The 18,205-nt window shown below is 43.3% G+C and overlaps 1 protein-coding gene across 1 annotated transcript in view; it reads right to left on the reverse strand.

The window, feature by feature from the left end:
- Window positions 1-18,205, reverse strand: part of LOC133542481 (zinc finger E-box-binding homeobox 2-like) — a 148,105-nt gene that overhangs the window by 15,919 nt on the left and 113,981 nt on the right. Inside the window, exon 2 of the mRNA XM_061886671.1 lies at window positions 9,015-9,311. Within this exon, the coding sequence (XP_061742655.1) occupies window positions 9,015-9,311 (297 nt within the window). The remainder of the gene's footprint in view (window positions 1-9,014; window positions 9,312-18,205) is intronic.

Consider the following 18,205-nt stretch of genomic DNA (forward strand, 5'->3'; position numbering starts at 1 on the left):
TGAACGACAAAATTCCCGAAAAGTGCAGTTCCCTTTAAGTTCGGGTTTTTGCATCTTATTAACCAATTTTTGCACTTTTATGACAGTCAAGAATGCCATCCATCCATCCATCCATTTTCTACCGCTTATTCCCTTTTGGGGTCACGGGGGGCGCTGGCGCCTAACTCAGCTACAATCGGGCGGAAGGCGGTGTACACCCTGGACAAGTCGCCACCTCATCGCAGGGCCAACACAGATAGAAAGACAACATTCATACTCACATTCACACACTCGGGACCATTTAGTGTTGCCAATCAACCTATCCCCAGGTGCATGTCTTTGGAGGTGGGAGGAAGCCGGAGTACCCGGAGGGAACCAAAGCATTCACGGGGAGAACATGCAAACTCCACACAGAAAGATCCCGAGCCTGGGATTGAACCCAGGACTGTAGGTCCTTCGTATTGTGAGGCAGACGCACTAACCCCTCTGCTACCGTGAAGCCCGTCGAGTTTTTGCATCTTATTAACCAATTTTTGCACTTTTATGGCAGTCAAGAATGCCCCTCATAGTTAATACAGATTCCCTTATGGTGACGGTTTGACCTGATTTTAACAGATTTTTAAATTTTTATTATTTTGACTCTGAAGACAGATCTTTACGCATTCTGTCCATTTTTTTTAAATTGTGTGTTTTTCCCTATGTTACTGAGATACCAGGGCAGAATCACTTGTTGTTGCTGTGTCCATGGTGTGGGGCATCACACTAGATCAGAGATAATAAACTCAAGGCCCGGGGGCCAGATCTGGCCCGCAGCACCATTTTATGTGGCCTACAAAGGCCTGGAAGTAATATGTGTGAATAAAGTCTTTTTTTTTGTTTGTTTTTTTAATGAAAATTGTAGAAGAGAGCGCGTGTGACATGTTTAATGACGTTTAGAAAGTCAGACAGATGCATGTTGAAGTCCTGGGGAGCAGTGACATGCAGACTGAGGACAAAAACCACAGCCGTAGGAGCAACGGCGCCTCCTATCTTCACCTCCAGCTTCGCTTTCAGCCACTTTGAGGAGGGTTTTTTCAAATGTTTGCAGATGTTGGCAAATTTGAAACTGTGTTTTTTATGTGGCCAGGGGGACGAGTTTGTGCGGTGGAGCGTTGTAAAAACTCCGCTTTGCCTTTCTTCGCTGGGCACAGCCAAAATCACACGAGCGGCCAGGCTAAGTGGCTGTTAAGTCGGCGGCCTGCGTGACGCTTTCATCTGGGCGCCATGCGAGGAGGGAAAGGCCTCGCAGCGTCACCTCTTTGATGCTTGCAAATATAGTGACAGGGTTGTGGGACTTTGTACTGCTCGTTCACATGCAGCACAGCAACCACTGCCAAACACACCACTAGATGGCACTGTCTTCTCTACAGCCCTGTATACTTAATACAGAGGAGTCAGAGGAGTTGTTTTACTTTTTAAGGTCAAGGCAAGTGCTGCCTCAAAGGAGGGCTCATATTTTAAAGTTAAAGTTAAAGTACCAATGATTGTCACGGGCACCAAGTCAAACGTTATTTTCTTTTGAGGGAGGAAATTATAAAAAAGTATTTAGTCAGCCACTGATTGTGCAAGTTCTTCCACTTAAAATGATGACAGAGGTCTGTAATTTGCATCATAGGTGCACTTATACTGTGAGAGACAGAATGTGAAATATAAATCCAGGAATTCACATTGTAGGAATTTTAAAGAATTTATTGGTAAATTATGGTGGAAAATAAGTATTTTGTCAACCATTCAAAGCTCTCACTGATGAAAAGAGGTTTTGGCTCAATATCTCACGATACATGGCCCCATTCATTCTTTCCTTAACACGGATCAATCGTCCTGTCCCCTTAGCATAAAAACAGCCCCAAAGCATGGCGTTTCCACCCCCATGCTTCACAGTAGGTGTGGTGTTCTTGGGATGCAACTCAGTATTCGTCTTTCTCCAAACACGACGAGTTGAGTTTATACCAAAAAGTTCTATTCTGGTTTCATCTGACGACATGACATTCTCCCAATCCTCTGCTGTATCACCCATGTATCCATTCTAGTATAAACTCAACTCGTCGTGTTTGGAGGAAGAAGCTATGTTGTCCGGGGGCATAAAGCCCCCTGGTAGGGTCTCCCAAGGCAAACAGGTTCTAGGTGAGGGATCAGACAAAGAGCAGCTCGAAGACCTTTATGAAGAAGAAACATCATGGACCCAGATTTCCCTCGCCCGGACGCGGGTCACCGGGGCCCCCCTCTGGAGCCAGGCCCGGAGGTGGGGCACGATGGCGAGCGCCTGGTGGCCGGGCCTGTTCCCATGGGGCCCGGCCGGGCACAGCCCGAAGAGGCAACGTGGGTCCCCCCTCCAATGGGCTCACCACCCATAGCAGGGGCCATAGAGGTCGGGTGCATTGTGAGCTGGGCGACAGCCGAAGGCAGGGCACTTGGCGGTCCGATCCTCGGCTACAGAAGCTAGCTCTTGGGACGTGGAACGTCACGTCACTGGGGGGGAAAGAGCCTGAGCTAGTGCGCGGAGTCGAGAAATTCCGGCTGGATATAGTCGGACTCACTTCGACGCACAGCAAGGGCTCTGGAACCACTTCTCTCGAGAGGGATTGGACCCTCTTCCACTCTGGCGTTGCCGGCAGTGAGAGGCGACGGGCTGGGGTGGCAATTCTTGTTTCCCCCCGGCTCAAAGCCTGTACGTTGGAGTTCAACCCGGTGGACGAAAGGGTAGCCTCCCTCCGCCTTCGGGTGGGGGGACGGGTCCTGACTGTTGTTTGTGCTTATGCACCAAACAGCAGTTCAGAGTACCCACCCTTTTTGGGAACGCTCGAGGGAGTACTGGAAAGTGCTCCCCCGGGTGATTCCCTTGTCCTACTGGGAGACTTCAACGCTCACGTTGGCAACGACAGTGAAACCTGGAGAGGCGTGATTGGGAAGAATGGCCGCCCGGATCTGAACCCGAGTGGTGTTTTGTTATTGGACTTTTGTCCTCGTCACAGTTTGTCCATAACAAACACCATGTTCAAACATAAGGGTGTCCATATGTGCACTTGGCACCAGGACACCCTAGGCCGCAGTTCCATGATCGACTTTGTAGTTGTGTCATCGGATTTGCGGCCTCATGTTATGGACACTCGGGTGAAGAGAGGGGCGGAGCTTTCTACCGATCACCACCTGGTGGTGAGTTGGCTGCGATGGTGGGGGAGGATGCCGGACAGACCTGGGAGGCCCAAACGCATTGTGAGGGTCTGCTGGGAACGTCTGGCAGAGTCTCCTGTCAGACAAAGTTTCAATTCCCACCTCCGGAAGAACTTTGAACATGTCACGAGGGAGGTGCTGGACATTGAGTCCGAGTGGACCATGTTCCGCACCTCTATTGTCGAGGCGGCAGATCGGAGCTGTGGCCGCAAGGTAGTTGGTGCCTGTCGGGGCGGCAATCCTAAAACCCCTTGGTGGACACCAGCGGTGAGGGATGCCGTCAAGCTGAAGAAGGAGTCCTATCGGGTCCTTTTGGCTCATAGGACTCCGGAGGCAGTGGACAGGTACCGACAGGCCAAGCGGTGTGCAGCTTCAGCGGTCGCGGAGGCAAAAACTCGGACATGGGAAGAGTTCGGGGAAGCCATGGAAAACGACTTCCGGACGGCTTCGAAGCGATTCTGGACCACCGTCCGCCGCCTCAGGAAGGGGAAGCAGTGCACTATCAACACCGTGTATGGTGCGGATGGTGTTCTGCTGACCTCGACTGCGGATGTTGTGGATAGGTGGAAGGAATACTTCGAAGACCTCCTCAATCCCACCAACACGTCTTCCTATGAGGAAGCAGTGCCTGGGGAATCTGTGGTGGTCTCTCCTATTTCTGGGGCTGAGGTCGCTGAGGTAGTTAAAAAGCTCCTCGGTGGCAAGGCCCCAGGGGTGGACGAGATCCGCCCGGATTTCCTTAAGGCTCTGGATGCTGTGGGGCTGTCTTGGTTGACAAGACTTTGCAGCATCGCGTGGACATCGGGGGCGGTACCTCTGGATTGGCAGACCGGGGTGGTGGTTCCTCTCTTTAAGAAGGGGGACCGGAGGGTGTGTTCCAACTATCGTGGGATCACACTCCTCAGCCTTCCCGGTAAGGTTTATTCAGGTGTACTGGAGAGGAGGCTACGTCGGATAGTCGAACCTCGGATTCAGGAGGAACAGTGTGGTATTTGTCCTGGTCGTGGAACTGTGGACCAGCTCTATACTCTCGGCAGGGTTCTTGAGGGTGCATGGGAGTTTGCCCAACCAGTCTACATGTGCTTTGTGGACTTGGAGAAGGCATTCGACCGTGTCCCTCGGGAAGTCCTGTGGGGAGTGCTCAGAGAGTATGGGGTATCGGACTGTCTTATTGTGGCGGTCCGTTCCCTGTACGATCAGTGCCAGAGCTTGGTCCGCATTGCCGGCAGTAAGTCGAACACATTTCCAGTGAGGGTTGGACTCCGCCAAGGCTGTCCTTTGTCACCGATTCTGTTCATAACTTTTATGGACAGAATTTCTAGGCGCAGTCAAGGCGTTGAGGGGTTCCGGTTTGGTAACCGCAGGATTAGGTCTCTGCTTTTTGCAGATGATGTGGTCCTGATGGCTTCATCTGACCGGGATCTTCAGCTCTCGCTGGATCGTTTCGCAGCCGAGTGTGAAGCGACCGGAATGAGAATCAGCACCTCCAAGTCCGAGTCCATGGTTCTCGCCCGGAAAAGGGTGGAGTGCCATCTCCGGGTTGGGGAGGAGACCCTGCCCCAAGTGGAGGAGTTCAAGTACCTAGGAGTCTTGTTCACGAGTGAGGGAAGAGTGGATCGTGAGATCGACAGGCGGATCGGTGCGGCGTCTTCAGTAATGCGGACGTTGTACCGGTCCGTTGTGGTGAAGAAGGAGCTGAGCCGGAAGGTAAAGCTCTCAATTTACCGGTCGATCTACGTTCCCATCCTCACCTATGGTCATGAGCTTTGGGTCATGACCGAAAGGATAAGATCACGGGTACAAGCGGCCGAAATGAGTTTCCTCCGCCGTGTGGCGGGGCTCTCCCTTAGAGATAGGGTGAGAAGCTCTGCCATCCGGGAGGAACTCAAAGTAAAGCCGCTGCTCCTTCACATCGAGAGGAGCCAGATGAGGTGGTTCGGGCATCTGGTCAGGATGCCACCCGAACGCCTCCCTAGGGAGGTGTTTAGGGCACGTCCAACCGGTAGGAGGCCACGGGGAAGACCCAGGACACGTTGGGAAGACTATGTCTCCCGGCTGGCCTGGGAACGCCTCGGGATCCCCCGGGAAGAGCTAGACGAAGTGGCTGAGGAGAGGGAAGTCTGGGTTTCCCTGCTTAGGCTGTTGCCCCCGCGACCCGACCTCGGATAAGCGGAAGATGATGGATGGATGGATGGATGGATGGTTAAGGTCATATTTTGAGCAAACTGAGAAAAATACTCTCAATTGACAAAAATAAAAGTCGTAATGTACAAAATTTATGTCAACATTTTGACCCTCAATTGTCATTTTTACATTTATAAAACAATCGAACCACTTGAAATTTGCCCAATTTGTCAGGTTTTTCCCATTGGTAACGCCGGCGGATTATCCGTATATGGTATGGTTTTACCCAAGAACAATTGCGCCAGTCCGCCATTGTAATCAATAGGTTCTTTATTTTTCTCTATCCTCTCACATGCATATGCATTTTCTGCTGTTGACATTTCTAATACATATGTACAGTATGTATACATGTACATACTGTACATATCAGGGCTATTTAACTACATAATGAAAAGGGCAGCAGGATAAAAGTGCCCAAAGGCTCAGGGGCCCGATATCAAAACGTGGATGTTTCGTCAGGTTATATTGCTCTGACAGCGTTCTGTTCTGTTTCTGTTTATTTCGAACATGAATACAATGTCAGCATGTCATCACATATTACATATTTCCATTTCTCATTACAACATGTCCGAAAAGGAGTAGGAAGAAGCAAAGCTTATTTAATCTCCTTTCGAGGGGTAGGATTTTACTTAATTGCAAAGTAAACACATTGGCTCTCACACTGCACTGTCAATAAATTAACTACAGTAGCTGCACACGCTACTCGTTTCCAGCGTGTGCAGCTAGTTAACAGTATGAAGAAACAGAAACTCCTGTTTTTGTTGAGGATTGATGTATCTTTTGAATTATTTTCCTTTCTTGTTTTTCTTTCTTTGCGTCATTTAGGTTTGTAACACTGAAAATATAAACAATGAGTAAACATAACCAAAGTGCACGTCCATTGTGTATTTTACATAACTAATGTCCATTGTGAATTCTACATAACTAATGTCCATTGTGTATTTTACATAACTAATGACACACAACATTCGCACACCAAACATTGTATGTAACTTATCACTATTAGGGTTGTCGCCCTCTACTAGTCAAATTTAGCAATACATTTACAAGGGTTGGCCCTGCGATGAGGTGGTAACTTGTCTAGGGTGTACCCCGCATTCCGCCTGAATGCAGCTGAGATAGGCTCCAGCACCCCCCGCGACCCCAAAAGGGACAAGCAGTAGAAATGGATGGATGGACGTATTAAAAGATGTTTAATTGTTACTCTCACACAAAAAAACAACACGACGGTGAAATCAAAAGAAATTACAAAGTCAGCAATTTCTATACAAAACAAACTAAATATATTTATGCACAAATGATATCAACGTACAAATGTTTGACCAAGTTTTGTGATGAAGTTACACGCTGGGATTTTTACCATTGTTGCTGCTTGTCTGGGTCAATGTGTCCGTCGCTTAAAAGGTCTGCCAGGAAACAATGACTTGAGCACAACATTCTTACTTTGTTGTCCAATCATTGTCAAATGTCCGAGTTTTGCAATTTATTTTGGGATTTTTTTCCGGGCTCGGGAACTTTCTGTGTGGAGTTTGCATGTCCTTCCCGTGAACGCGTGGGTTCCCTTCGGGTATTCCGGCTTCCTCCCACCTCCAAAGACATGCACCTGGGGATAGGTTGATTGGCAACACTAAATGGTCTCTAGTGTGTGAATGTGAGTGTGAATGTTGTCTGTTTATCTGTGTTGGCCCTGTGATGAGGTGGCGACTTGTCCAGGGTGTACCCTGCCTTCCGCCCGATTGTAGCTGAGATAGGCGCCAGCGCCCCCCGCGATCCCAAAAGGGAATAAGCGGTAGAAAATGGATGGATGGATGGATGGATGAATAAGTAGTTTTCTTCTACTCACCCCAGTGCTGTTTCACTGTGACACATATGCATCAATGTTGCCCCCTGTGGGGTGGCGGGAGTACTGCATACATGAACAACACCAGTTTTGATGGTTTCACCAAGCCTATTTGGGTGACGTTTGGCAGGCCAGATGAAGGCATAATGTTCAATAGGTCGGTTATATATAGAAACTGTATATATATATCAGGGGTCGGCAACCTTTACCACCCAAAGAGCCATTTTCACCCGTTTCACAAAATAAAAAAGACAATGGGAGCCGCAACCATTCTCGCAAATATCTGCTGGTGGTCGCCCAGATAACAATAATAAGGGCGTGCTATGAAGCCATTGCCTTTGACACCTTCTACAACATGTACAGACTGCTTGCCAGTCTGGCAACATGCTGTATGTGGCTTCCGCAGACACACGTACGAGATTGCAAGGCATACTGGGTGATACAGGTTACACTGAAGGTTGTGATATAAACAACTTTAACACTCTTACTAATATGCGCCACACTGTGAACCCACACTAAACAAGAATGACAAACACATTTCGGGGGAACATCCCCACTGTAACACAACAAAATACCCAGAATCCTTTGCACCCATGACTATTCCTGACTAAATTATACACCGCTAGCCATGTCTGTCTTAGCATCGCCGGTAAAATGTGGAGACACTCTGGCACATTCAATGGGAGTCTGGCGGCAGACACTTTCGCATCTTCGGGCCAGTGGTGCAACTTGAATCCCTCCCTGTTAGTGTTGTTACACTCTCCGACAACACACCGTCAAGGATTGATGTCTCCAAGGTTCCAAAAAATAGTCAAAAAAACGGAAAATAACATAGAGCTGAGACCCGGTGTTTGTAATGTGTTGAAAATGAAAATGGTGGGTGTGTTACCTCGGCGACGTCACATTCTGACGTCATCGCTTCCAGCGCGATAAACAGAAAGGCGTTTAATTCGCCAAAATTCACCCATTTAGAGTTCGGAAATCGGTTAAAAAATAGATGGTCTTTTTTCTGCACCATCAAGGTATATATTGACACTTACATAGGTCTGGTGATAATGTTCCCCTTTAAGATGTTTATATCACAACCTTCAGTGTAACCTGTATCACCCAGTATGCTTTGCAATCTCGTACATGTGTCGATAGAAGCAGCAAAATGCCCCCCCCCGCCCCCCGTCCCCCCTTCCCAATCGTGCCGCGGCTGTATTGGTACCGGTCCGCCTAATAATTTTTTCTTAATTTTTAATCATTTTTTTATTTAAAAATGTTTTTATGTTTTTTTTTTATTTTTTTATTAAATCAACATAAAAAAACACAAGATACACTTACAATTAGTGCACCAACCCAAAAAACCTCCCTTGACTCGCATATGAACTTGAAGTGCCATCCCATTCCTAACCCGTAGGTTTCAATATGACAAATTAACAAGCGTTGACCGGTCCGCAGCTTCAAAAAGGTTGGGGACCACTGGTTTAGGCGACCAAAAGTGAAAGAGATGATACAGTCCGATGTGTTCACCTGCTGGTTGTTTGAGCTCACTGTAACTAGTCCTGGATAAATGACCAAACCCCGTTCCCCGATGCTTCAGTCGCACGCAGGATTCTTACAGGAATGAGGCAAAAAGGCATCTAGAGCCATTGTACCTACCACTATTCTTGTTTCTCATAAAAAGTCCAGTGTGGTATTTATGTGTGAGAGTCTGCGACGCAGCACTATTTTACGTACAAGCGCCCACATGTGCGGTTCCTGGCCTCCATACCAGTTAGATTTATTGTCAACTTCCAGTGATTTATTGTCAACTTACAGTGCATCCTCACTGATCCCTGCTCCTCCTCCCTGTCGCCGCCAGAGGCCACACCACCGCCATCGTCTGTGGCCTCCACTTCCTGCTCCACCTGAGCCCAGAATTTCCTGCCGCCGATGCCCGGACTGAGGCCAGGCGTCCGCACGGAGAGGGCGGGGCTGTCGGGCTCCTCAGTGCCCTCGCTGGGAGTCTGGCTGGTCTTGCCCAGGCTCTCCTGGTACTCCTGGGAGTCCAGGCCCCAGAGGCCCACTTCGTCCTCTCCCTCGGACCCCAGTGAGCCTACATGCTCGCCGTCCACTGTGGGGAAAAAGCGGGACAGACTTTCAGAGCGTTGTCATGACAATTTATTATTTAGTTCACACTTTCTTAAATGCTTCTTTTTTTTTCAAATGACAAAAATATGTATATTATTCACATAAAAAAATAATCCTGTTTGAGGATTAGGATTAATTCTTCATGTGAACGGGAAGATATAAACACCCCAGTGAGAGAAGACATAGTACAGTAAGTGAGTATTTAATTATTTTCGTAGTTTGTCTCATTTAGTACTTTGCACATTTTGGATTACTGATGCCAACCAAACAGAACAGAAATGTGTTCATAATTATTTCACTCTATTATATGATATTAAATTTTAAAAATATAAACACTTGTCACACACATTTTCAAAAAATACATTTGGGGATTAAGATCTAGAAAAATATTTCTTAAATTATTAACAACATTTTGAACATCAACTAAAAATGGAACAAAATATGTTCTTTTAAGGCACTTTTAAATATTTTTTTGCGACATCAGGTTGAATTTAGATCATAACAGTCTCACAGTGTTGGTTCAGTAGAGTAGATTTTATTAAAGAGACTTAGACACCTTTTTGACACTGTTTTCAACTGCTCCCGTTCTCTGTTTTAATGCAAGTATAGATGCATGTTCCTCAGGAACACATGAAATAAGGCCTGGGGTTCCCCAAAGATCAATTTTAGGTCCCATTCTTTTAAATCTGCTGCCTTCCACAGTGACATTGCGGTGTATCCTGATGACACACATTGCGGTGTATCCCAATGATACACATTGCCCTGTCTCCTGGTGATACACATTGCTGTCTCCTGATGATACACATTGTTGTGTCTCCTGATGACACACATTGCTGTGTTTCCTGATGATAAATGTTGTTGTGTCTACTAATGATACATATTGCTGTCTCCTGAAGATAAACATTGCTGTGTCTCCTGATGATACACATTGTTGTCTCCTGATGACACACATTGCTGTGGTTGCTGATGACACACATTGTTGAGTCTCCTGATGACACACATTGCTGTGTTTCCTGATGATACACATTGTTGTGTCTACTAATGATACATATTGCTGTCTCCTGATGATAAACATTGCTGTGTCTCCTGATGATACACATTGTTGTGTCTCCTGATGATACACATCGCCCTGTCTCCTGGTGATACACATTGCTGTCTCCTCATGATACACACTGTTGTGTCTCCTGATGACACACATTGCTGTGTCTCCTGATGACACACATTGATGTGTCCCTTGATGACACACAATGCTGTGTCTCCTGATGACACACATTGCTGTGTCTCCTGATGACACACATTGCTGTTTCTCCTGATGACACACATTGCTGTTTCTCCTGATGACACAAATTGCTGTGTCTCCTGATGAGACACATTGTTGTGTCTCCTTATGACACACACTTGTTGTGTCTCCTGATGTTACACATTGCTGTTTCTCCTGATGATACACTTTGCTGTGTCTCCTGTTGATACACGTTGTTGCGTCTCTTAATGACAAACATTATGATGCACAGCAATGTGTATCATAAGGAGACACAGCAATGTCTCCTTATGGTACACATTGTTGTGTCTCCTGATGACACACATTGCTGTGTCTCCTGATGACACACATTGCTGTGTCTCCTGATGACACACATTGTTGGGTCTCCTGAAGACACACATTGCTGTGTCTCCTGATGACACACATTTCTGTGTCTCCTGATGACACAGGACCAAAAGCTACCTATTTTACCTGCATTTTAGACATCAAGTCATGGACAATAGTGAATTTCCTACAACTCAATTTGTCCTGAAAGCCAAAAAAAAATAAACTTTTACTAAAATTACAAGATTTTAACAACACTATACATTAAAAAATCCGGGTGTGATTATTGACTGAGCTGAGTTTTATTCCACATATAAAAAAATATTACAACTTTTTTTTTAGCATCTTGAAAACATGGCCCGAGTTCTCTTTCAGGCCAACACGAAGGTGCTAATGCAGGCTTTTATTTCCTGCCATCTAGAATATTGAAATGCTCTCAATAGTTCTACAATCATGACATATTGGTTAAAGTGGTCGCTTTTGATTGAGTGATTGAGACTTTTATCAATAGATTGCACACTACAGTACATATTCCGTACAATTGACCACTAAATGGTAACACCCCAATAAGTTTTTCAAGTTGTTTAAGTCGGGGTCCACGTTAATCAATTCATGGTAGATTTAAAAGTTACAAGATTTTATTATCTTTTTATCTATCTGAGCTGCTTTCACCAAATGGACCCTTGTGGATCCTGAGGTCCTCTGACACCAAACTTTTAGAACAACCTGCAAGAGAGCCACAGGACTGCAGAGAGCATTGATATTTAAAAATAGATTAAATTCACACGTTTGTAATCAAACTTTTCCTAAACATTATTAACTTTTCTTAGTTTCCTATTTTTTATTCTATTATTTTCTATTGTATTTATTGCTGCTCGGATTTTCACAATTTTTTTTCACGTATTATCTATATTTTAATTCTACATATATTTTTTAAAATATGTTTAAATGTTTTAAAAGTGTTAATTTCGTCCACGCCTTAAAGCGTTTTGGCGATATTGTTGTGTGTGTGCGGGTTTTCTTCTCTTCTTCTTTTTTTTTTATCTGTGTAAATCACTTTTTGTTGTAATTAGTCCATGCATGAAAAGTGTTGCATAAATAAATTGGATAAATTGTCTTTATGTGGCCCGCGGATTTATTTGTGTCAATAAAATTTGCATGTAACAGAAAAATCCATGTACTGCATGCAATTGTATATTTTTTTAATATTACCTGTTAATGCAAAATTGTATTTATTATCATATATTACGGACATTTTTTGGGGGGGAAATAAATCCACATAATAAAATATCTGATGATTTCAAAGTAGTTTATCCATCAATTTGTACAAAAAAAAAAGCATAATAACCAATTGTGTGGCTATATACATTTATATTGATATAAATGTATTATTACAACTTGTACACCCCTGTAATGTTAGGCACAATTTGAGAAATTCCATTTTAATATTCCATATATCAGTGGTTCTCAAATGGGGGTACACGTACCCCTGGGTGTACTTGAAGGTATGCCAAGAGGTACGTGAGATTTTTCAAAAATATTCTAAAAATAGCAACAATTCAAAAATCCTTTATAAATATATTTATTGAATAATACTTCAACAAAATATGAACTTGAGTTCATAAACTGTGAAAAGAAATGCAACAATGCAATATTCAGTGTTGACAGCTAGATTTTTTTGTGGACATGTTCCATAAATATTGATGTTAAAGATTTCTTTTTTTGTGAATAAATGTTTAGAATTAAGTTAATGAATCCAGATGGATCTTTATTACAATCCCCAAAGAGGGCACTTTAAGTTGATGATTACTTCTATGTGTAGAAATCTTTATTTATAATTGAATCACTTTTTAGTTATTTTTCTATCATTTTTTCCAAATAGTTCAAGAAAGACCACTACAAATGAGCAACATTTTGCACTGTTATACAATTTAATAAATCAGAAACTGATGACATAGTGCTGTATTTTACTTTTTTATCTCTTTGTCAAAAATGCTTTGCTCTGATTAGGGAGTACTTGAATTAAAAAAATGTTCACAGGGGGTACATCATTGAAAAAAGGTTGAGAACCACTGCCATATATGACAACTATGATACGCTTGACACTTACTGAAAAATGCTGTCCAGAATAAAAAAACAACAACATATATTTGTGTATTGTAGGTACTATATGATATAAAATATTATTTTAGATTTGCATTGTAAAATTTTAGGATTACAATATTACTATATTTTACTATTATTAAAATTATTCTCTTTGGCCACTCTTCAAATCATTTCACATGATTTGCTGCTAATTAAAAAAATATACATGCAGGCCTCTGCATGAAAACCATAAATATGATTCATTAACTTGACATTTTGCACGAAAGTTATCGATATATTCATCTGTACGCTGCGGACGGCAATATAAGGAAGCGAAACCCAACAGGGGAAAAACCAGCAGATGACTAAATTTCCATGAATGCTGCATTATAGTTTGCTTTCATTTGACTTTTTCTTTTACTGTACTTGTTGAGCTGTGGTTTGTCATGTGCGACATGAGCCGAAAACACACGCATTCTTTTTGAGTCAACGACAAGAATGTGCACACTATCAGCCATATACAGTCCTGGACATTTGTAAAGAACATCGTGTCATGGCTTTCTTGAGTTTCCAATCATTTCTACAACTTTTATTTTTTTGTGATAGAGTGATTGGAGCACATACTTGTTGGTCACAAAAAACATTCATGATGTTTGCTTCTTTTATGAATTTATTATGGGTCTACTGAAAATGTGAGCAAATCTGCTGGGTCAAAAGTATACATACAGCAATGTTAATATTTGCTTACATGTCCCTTGGCAAGTTGCACTGCAATAAGGCGCTTTTGGTAGCCATCCACAAGCTTCTGCTTGAATTTTTGACCACAATATTGCTACCAGTTCAGCTAAATGTGTTGCTTTTCTGACATGGACTTATTTCTTCAGCATTGTCCACACGTTTAAGTCAAGACTTTGGGAAGGCCATTCTAAAACCTTCATTTTAGCCTGATTTAGCCATTCCTTCACCACTTTTGACGTGTGTTTGGGGTCATTGCCCTGTTGGAAGACCCAACTGCGCCCAAGACCCAACCTCCAGGCTGATGATTGTCCCATTTAAAGCACAAGTTCCATTGGCAGCAAAACAGGCCCGGAGCATGATACCACCACTACCATGCTTGACTGTAGGTGTGGTGATCCTGGAATTACAGGCCTTACCTTTTCTCCTCCAAACATATTGCTGGGTATTGTGGCCAAATAGCTAAATTTTTGTTTCATCTGACCACAGAACTTTCCTCCAGAAGGTTTTATCGTTGTCTATGTGATGTCAGATGAAACAAAAATGGAGCTGTTTGGCCACAATACCCAGCAATATGTTTAGAGGAGAAAAGGTGAGGCCTACAATTCCAGGATCACCATACCTACAGTCAAGCATGGTGGTGGTAGTATTATGCCCTGGGCCTGTTTTGGTGCTTTACAGAGAGTAAATGGGACAATGAAATAGGAGGATTACCTCCAAATTCTTCAGGACAAGCTAAAATCATCAGCCCGGAGATTGATTCTTGGGCCCAGTTGGGTGTTCCAACAGGACAATGACCCCAAACACACGTCAAAAGTGGTAAAGGAATGGCTAAATCCGGCTAGAATGAAGGTTTTAGAATGGACTTCCCATAGTCATGACTTAAACGTGTGGACAATGCTGAAGAAACAAGTCCAACAAATTTAGCAAAACTGCACCAATTTTGTCAAGAGGAGTGGTCAAAAATTCAAGCAGAAGCTTTTGGATGGCTACCAAAAGTGTCTTATTGCAGTGAAACTTGCCAAGGGACATGTGAGCAAATATTAACATTGCTGTATGTATACTTTTGACCCAGCAGATTTGCTCACATTTTCAGTAGACCCATAATAAATTCATAAAAGAAGCAAACTTCATGAGTGTTTTTGTGACCAACAAGTGTGTGCTCCAATCACTCTATCACAAAAAAAAATAAAAGTTGTAGAAATGATTGGAAACTCAAGACAGCCATGTCATTATGTTCTTTAAAAGTGTACGTACACTTTTGACCACCACTGTATGTTAAACTTCATACTTTATAGAGCTTTGTAATCATTTAGGGATACTTTCATGACAATGACAATACATTGCTGCATTCGAAGACCACACACTCTACACACAAACATGTTCTTTCATATCACAAATGCACATTAGATTGTAGGCGTTAGAAGAAAATACGGCTAAAAAGACCATTGTAATTTTTTGAAGTACAAAGAGGGTTTGCAACTGCTAAAAGAAGACCACAAGTATGACCTCATATGTGCTTATTGATGGAGGCAGTAAAGAACGAGCAGGGCGGATATGTCACAATAAGAGGGCAAGATCAATAGCCCGGCTGTAATTTCACATTTATATGACATCCTTAATGCAGCAGGCATGAAGAATGTTCCCATGGTGAAGACAATAAAGGACAATCACAAACACATGAACGGGATCACAGCGTTTCGCTCTTGGTTCAAAAAGGACTTTTAAAGGCCTACTGAAACCCACTACTACAGACCACGCAGTCTGATAGTTTATATATCAATGATGAAATATTAACATTGCAACACATGCCAATACGGCCTTTTTAGTTTACTAAATTGCAATTTAAAATTTCACGGGAGTTTCTTCTTGATAACGCCACGTGTACGCTTTACCATGAATTGATTAACGTGGACCCTGACTTAAACAAGTTGAAAAACTTATTCGGGTGTTACCATTTAGTGGTCAATTGTACGGAATATGTACTGTACTGTGCAATCTACTAATAAAAGTATCAATCAATCAAAAAAAACAAAAAACGTCACGGCCAGTTCGGAAATATGAGCGCTGCACACACACACAGCTAAAAGTGGTCTGCTTTAACCGCATAATTACTCAGTATTTTGGAGATCTGTGTTGCTGAATCTTTTGCAATTTGTTCAATTAATATTGGAAAAGTCAAAGTAGAATGATGGAGTTGGGAAGCTTTAGCCATTAGCCACACAAACACACGGTGATTCCTTGTTTAAAATTCCCGGAGGTGAAACTTTACTATGGATCACAGCGAACATGGATCCCAACCGAATGTTTATTTTTTGGATGCTGTTTTTTTAGTACAATAAAAGGCGTACTGAAACCCACTACTACCGACCACACAGTCTGATAGTTTATATATCAATGATGAAATATTAACATTGCAACACATGCCAATACAGCCTTTTTAGTTTACTAAATTGCAATTTTAAATTTCCCGGGAGTTTCTTCTTGAAAACGTCGCGTAATGATGATGTGTACGCTTGACGTCACGGGCTGTTATGGAATATGAGCGCTGCACACACACACAGCTATAAGTGGTTTGCTTTAACCGCATAATTACACAGTATTTTGGACATCTGTGTTGCTGAATCTTTTGCAATTGGTTCAATTAATATTGGAGAAGTCACAGTAGAACGATGGAGTTGGGAAGCTTTAACCTTTAGCCACACAAACACACGGTGATTCCTTGTTTAAAATTCCCAGAGGTGAAACTTTACTATGGATCACAGCGAACATGGATCCCAACCAAATGTCAACCAGCAGTTTTCGGTGAGAAAATTGTGGTTAAAAAGTCGCTTCTTACCGGAGATAAACTGAGCTTGTGCCGTCCGTAGCTGCCGTCGACTTACCTGAGACACTGCGCATCAACACACCCGTGGACACACACTTCTGACTATCAGGTACTGTTAAACTCACTAAAACCCTAGCAACACAATAGAAAGATAAGGGATTTCCCAGATATATCCTAATAAATGTGTCTAAAAACATCTGAATCCGTCCCAATGCAATCGCGTTTTTTTTTTTTTTTTTTCCTAGTCCGTCGCTACCGATATCCTCCAACACGAATCTTTCATCCAAACTGTTCCCACAAGGTTGGGAGCATGGAATTGTCCAAAATGTGTTGGTATCCTGGAGGATTCAGAATCCTTTTCACTGGAACTAAGGGGCAAAGCCCAACTCCTGAAAAACCAACCCCACACCATAATTCCTCCACCAAACTTCACACTCGGCACAATGCAGTCCAGAATGTATCATTCCCCTGGCAACCTCTAAAGCCAGACTGGTCCATCAGATTGTCAAATAGAAAAGTGTGATTCATCAGTCCAGAGAAGGCGTCTCCACTGCTGTAGAGGTCAGTGACGACGTGCTTTACACCACTGCATCCCACGCTTTGCATTGGACTTGGTGATGTATGCCTTAGATGCAGCTGCGTGGCCATGGAAACCCATTCCATGAAGCTCTCTGCGTACTGTACGTGGGCTGATTGGGAGGTCACATGAAGTTTGGAGCTCTGTAGCAACTAACTGTGCAGAAAGTCTTTGCACTATGTGCTTCAGCATCCGCTGACCCCTCTCTGTCAGTTTACGCGGCCTATACCTTGGTGGCTGAGTTGCTGTTGTTCCCAAACTCTTCCCTTGTTTTATAATAGAGCTGACCGTTGACTTTGGGATATATCGGAGCGAGGAAATTTCACGAATGGATTTGTCGCACAGGTGGCATCCTATGACAGTTCCACGCTGGAATACACTGAGAGCGGCCCATTCTCTCACAAATGTTTGGAGAAACAGTCTCCAAGCCTAAGTGCTTGATTTTAAACACCTGTGGCCGGGCCAACTGATTAGGACACCTGATTCATATCATTTGGATAGGTGGCCAAATACTTTTGGCAATATAGTGTATGTTACTGCATTATTCTTATATAAAAATGCCACACTGAGCAGGGGTGTCCAAACTTGTTCAGCGAGGGCCACATCAATACAATTGAAGGATGTGCAGGCCACATTGATTGCATTTTGTCCATAAAGTACAGTAAAACCAAAACAATGTCCATAGCTTAGCTTTGTGTTATCTCTAACACAGCATCGTAATATTGTCCCACATGAAACATTTTCACGCTTAAAAATGACCATATGAAGTAAAAATACACAAGGCAAGACCAAAACCATTAGATGGTAGCCACTGATTGGCTAAGCCTCAGACAGCATTTGCTAACTTTTTAGCCAATTTTGCAGCCAAACGCCCCAGACACATAAAACTTGGTACTTGGCAGCTGCAAACTGTTAGCATATTAACGTTAGTATGCAAGCATGCTGATTTTAGTGTGCTAGATTTAAAAAATCTTTTTTGCCAATTTTGCAGCTGAACACCTCAGACTTGTATAACTTGGTACGAGTCACATGTTAACTGTTAGCATGCTAAAATTAGCATGCTAACTTTTT

Source organism: Nerophis ophidion, linkage group LG02 (assembly GCF_033978795.1).
Source record: "Nerophis ophidion isolate RoL-2023_Sa linkage group LG02, RoL_Noph_v1.0, whole genome shotgun sequence".
Taxonomy (NCBI): Eukaryota; Metazoa; Chordata; class Actinopteri; order Syngnathiformes; family Syngnathidae; genus Nerophis; species Nerophis ophidion.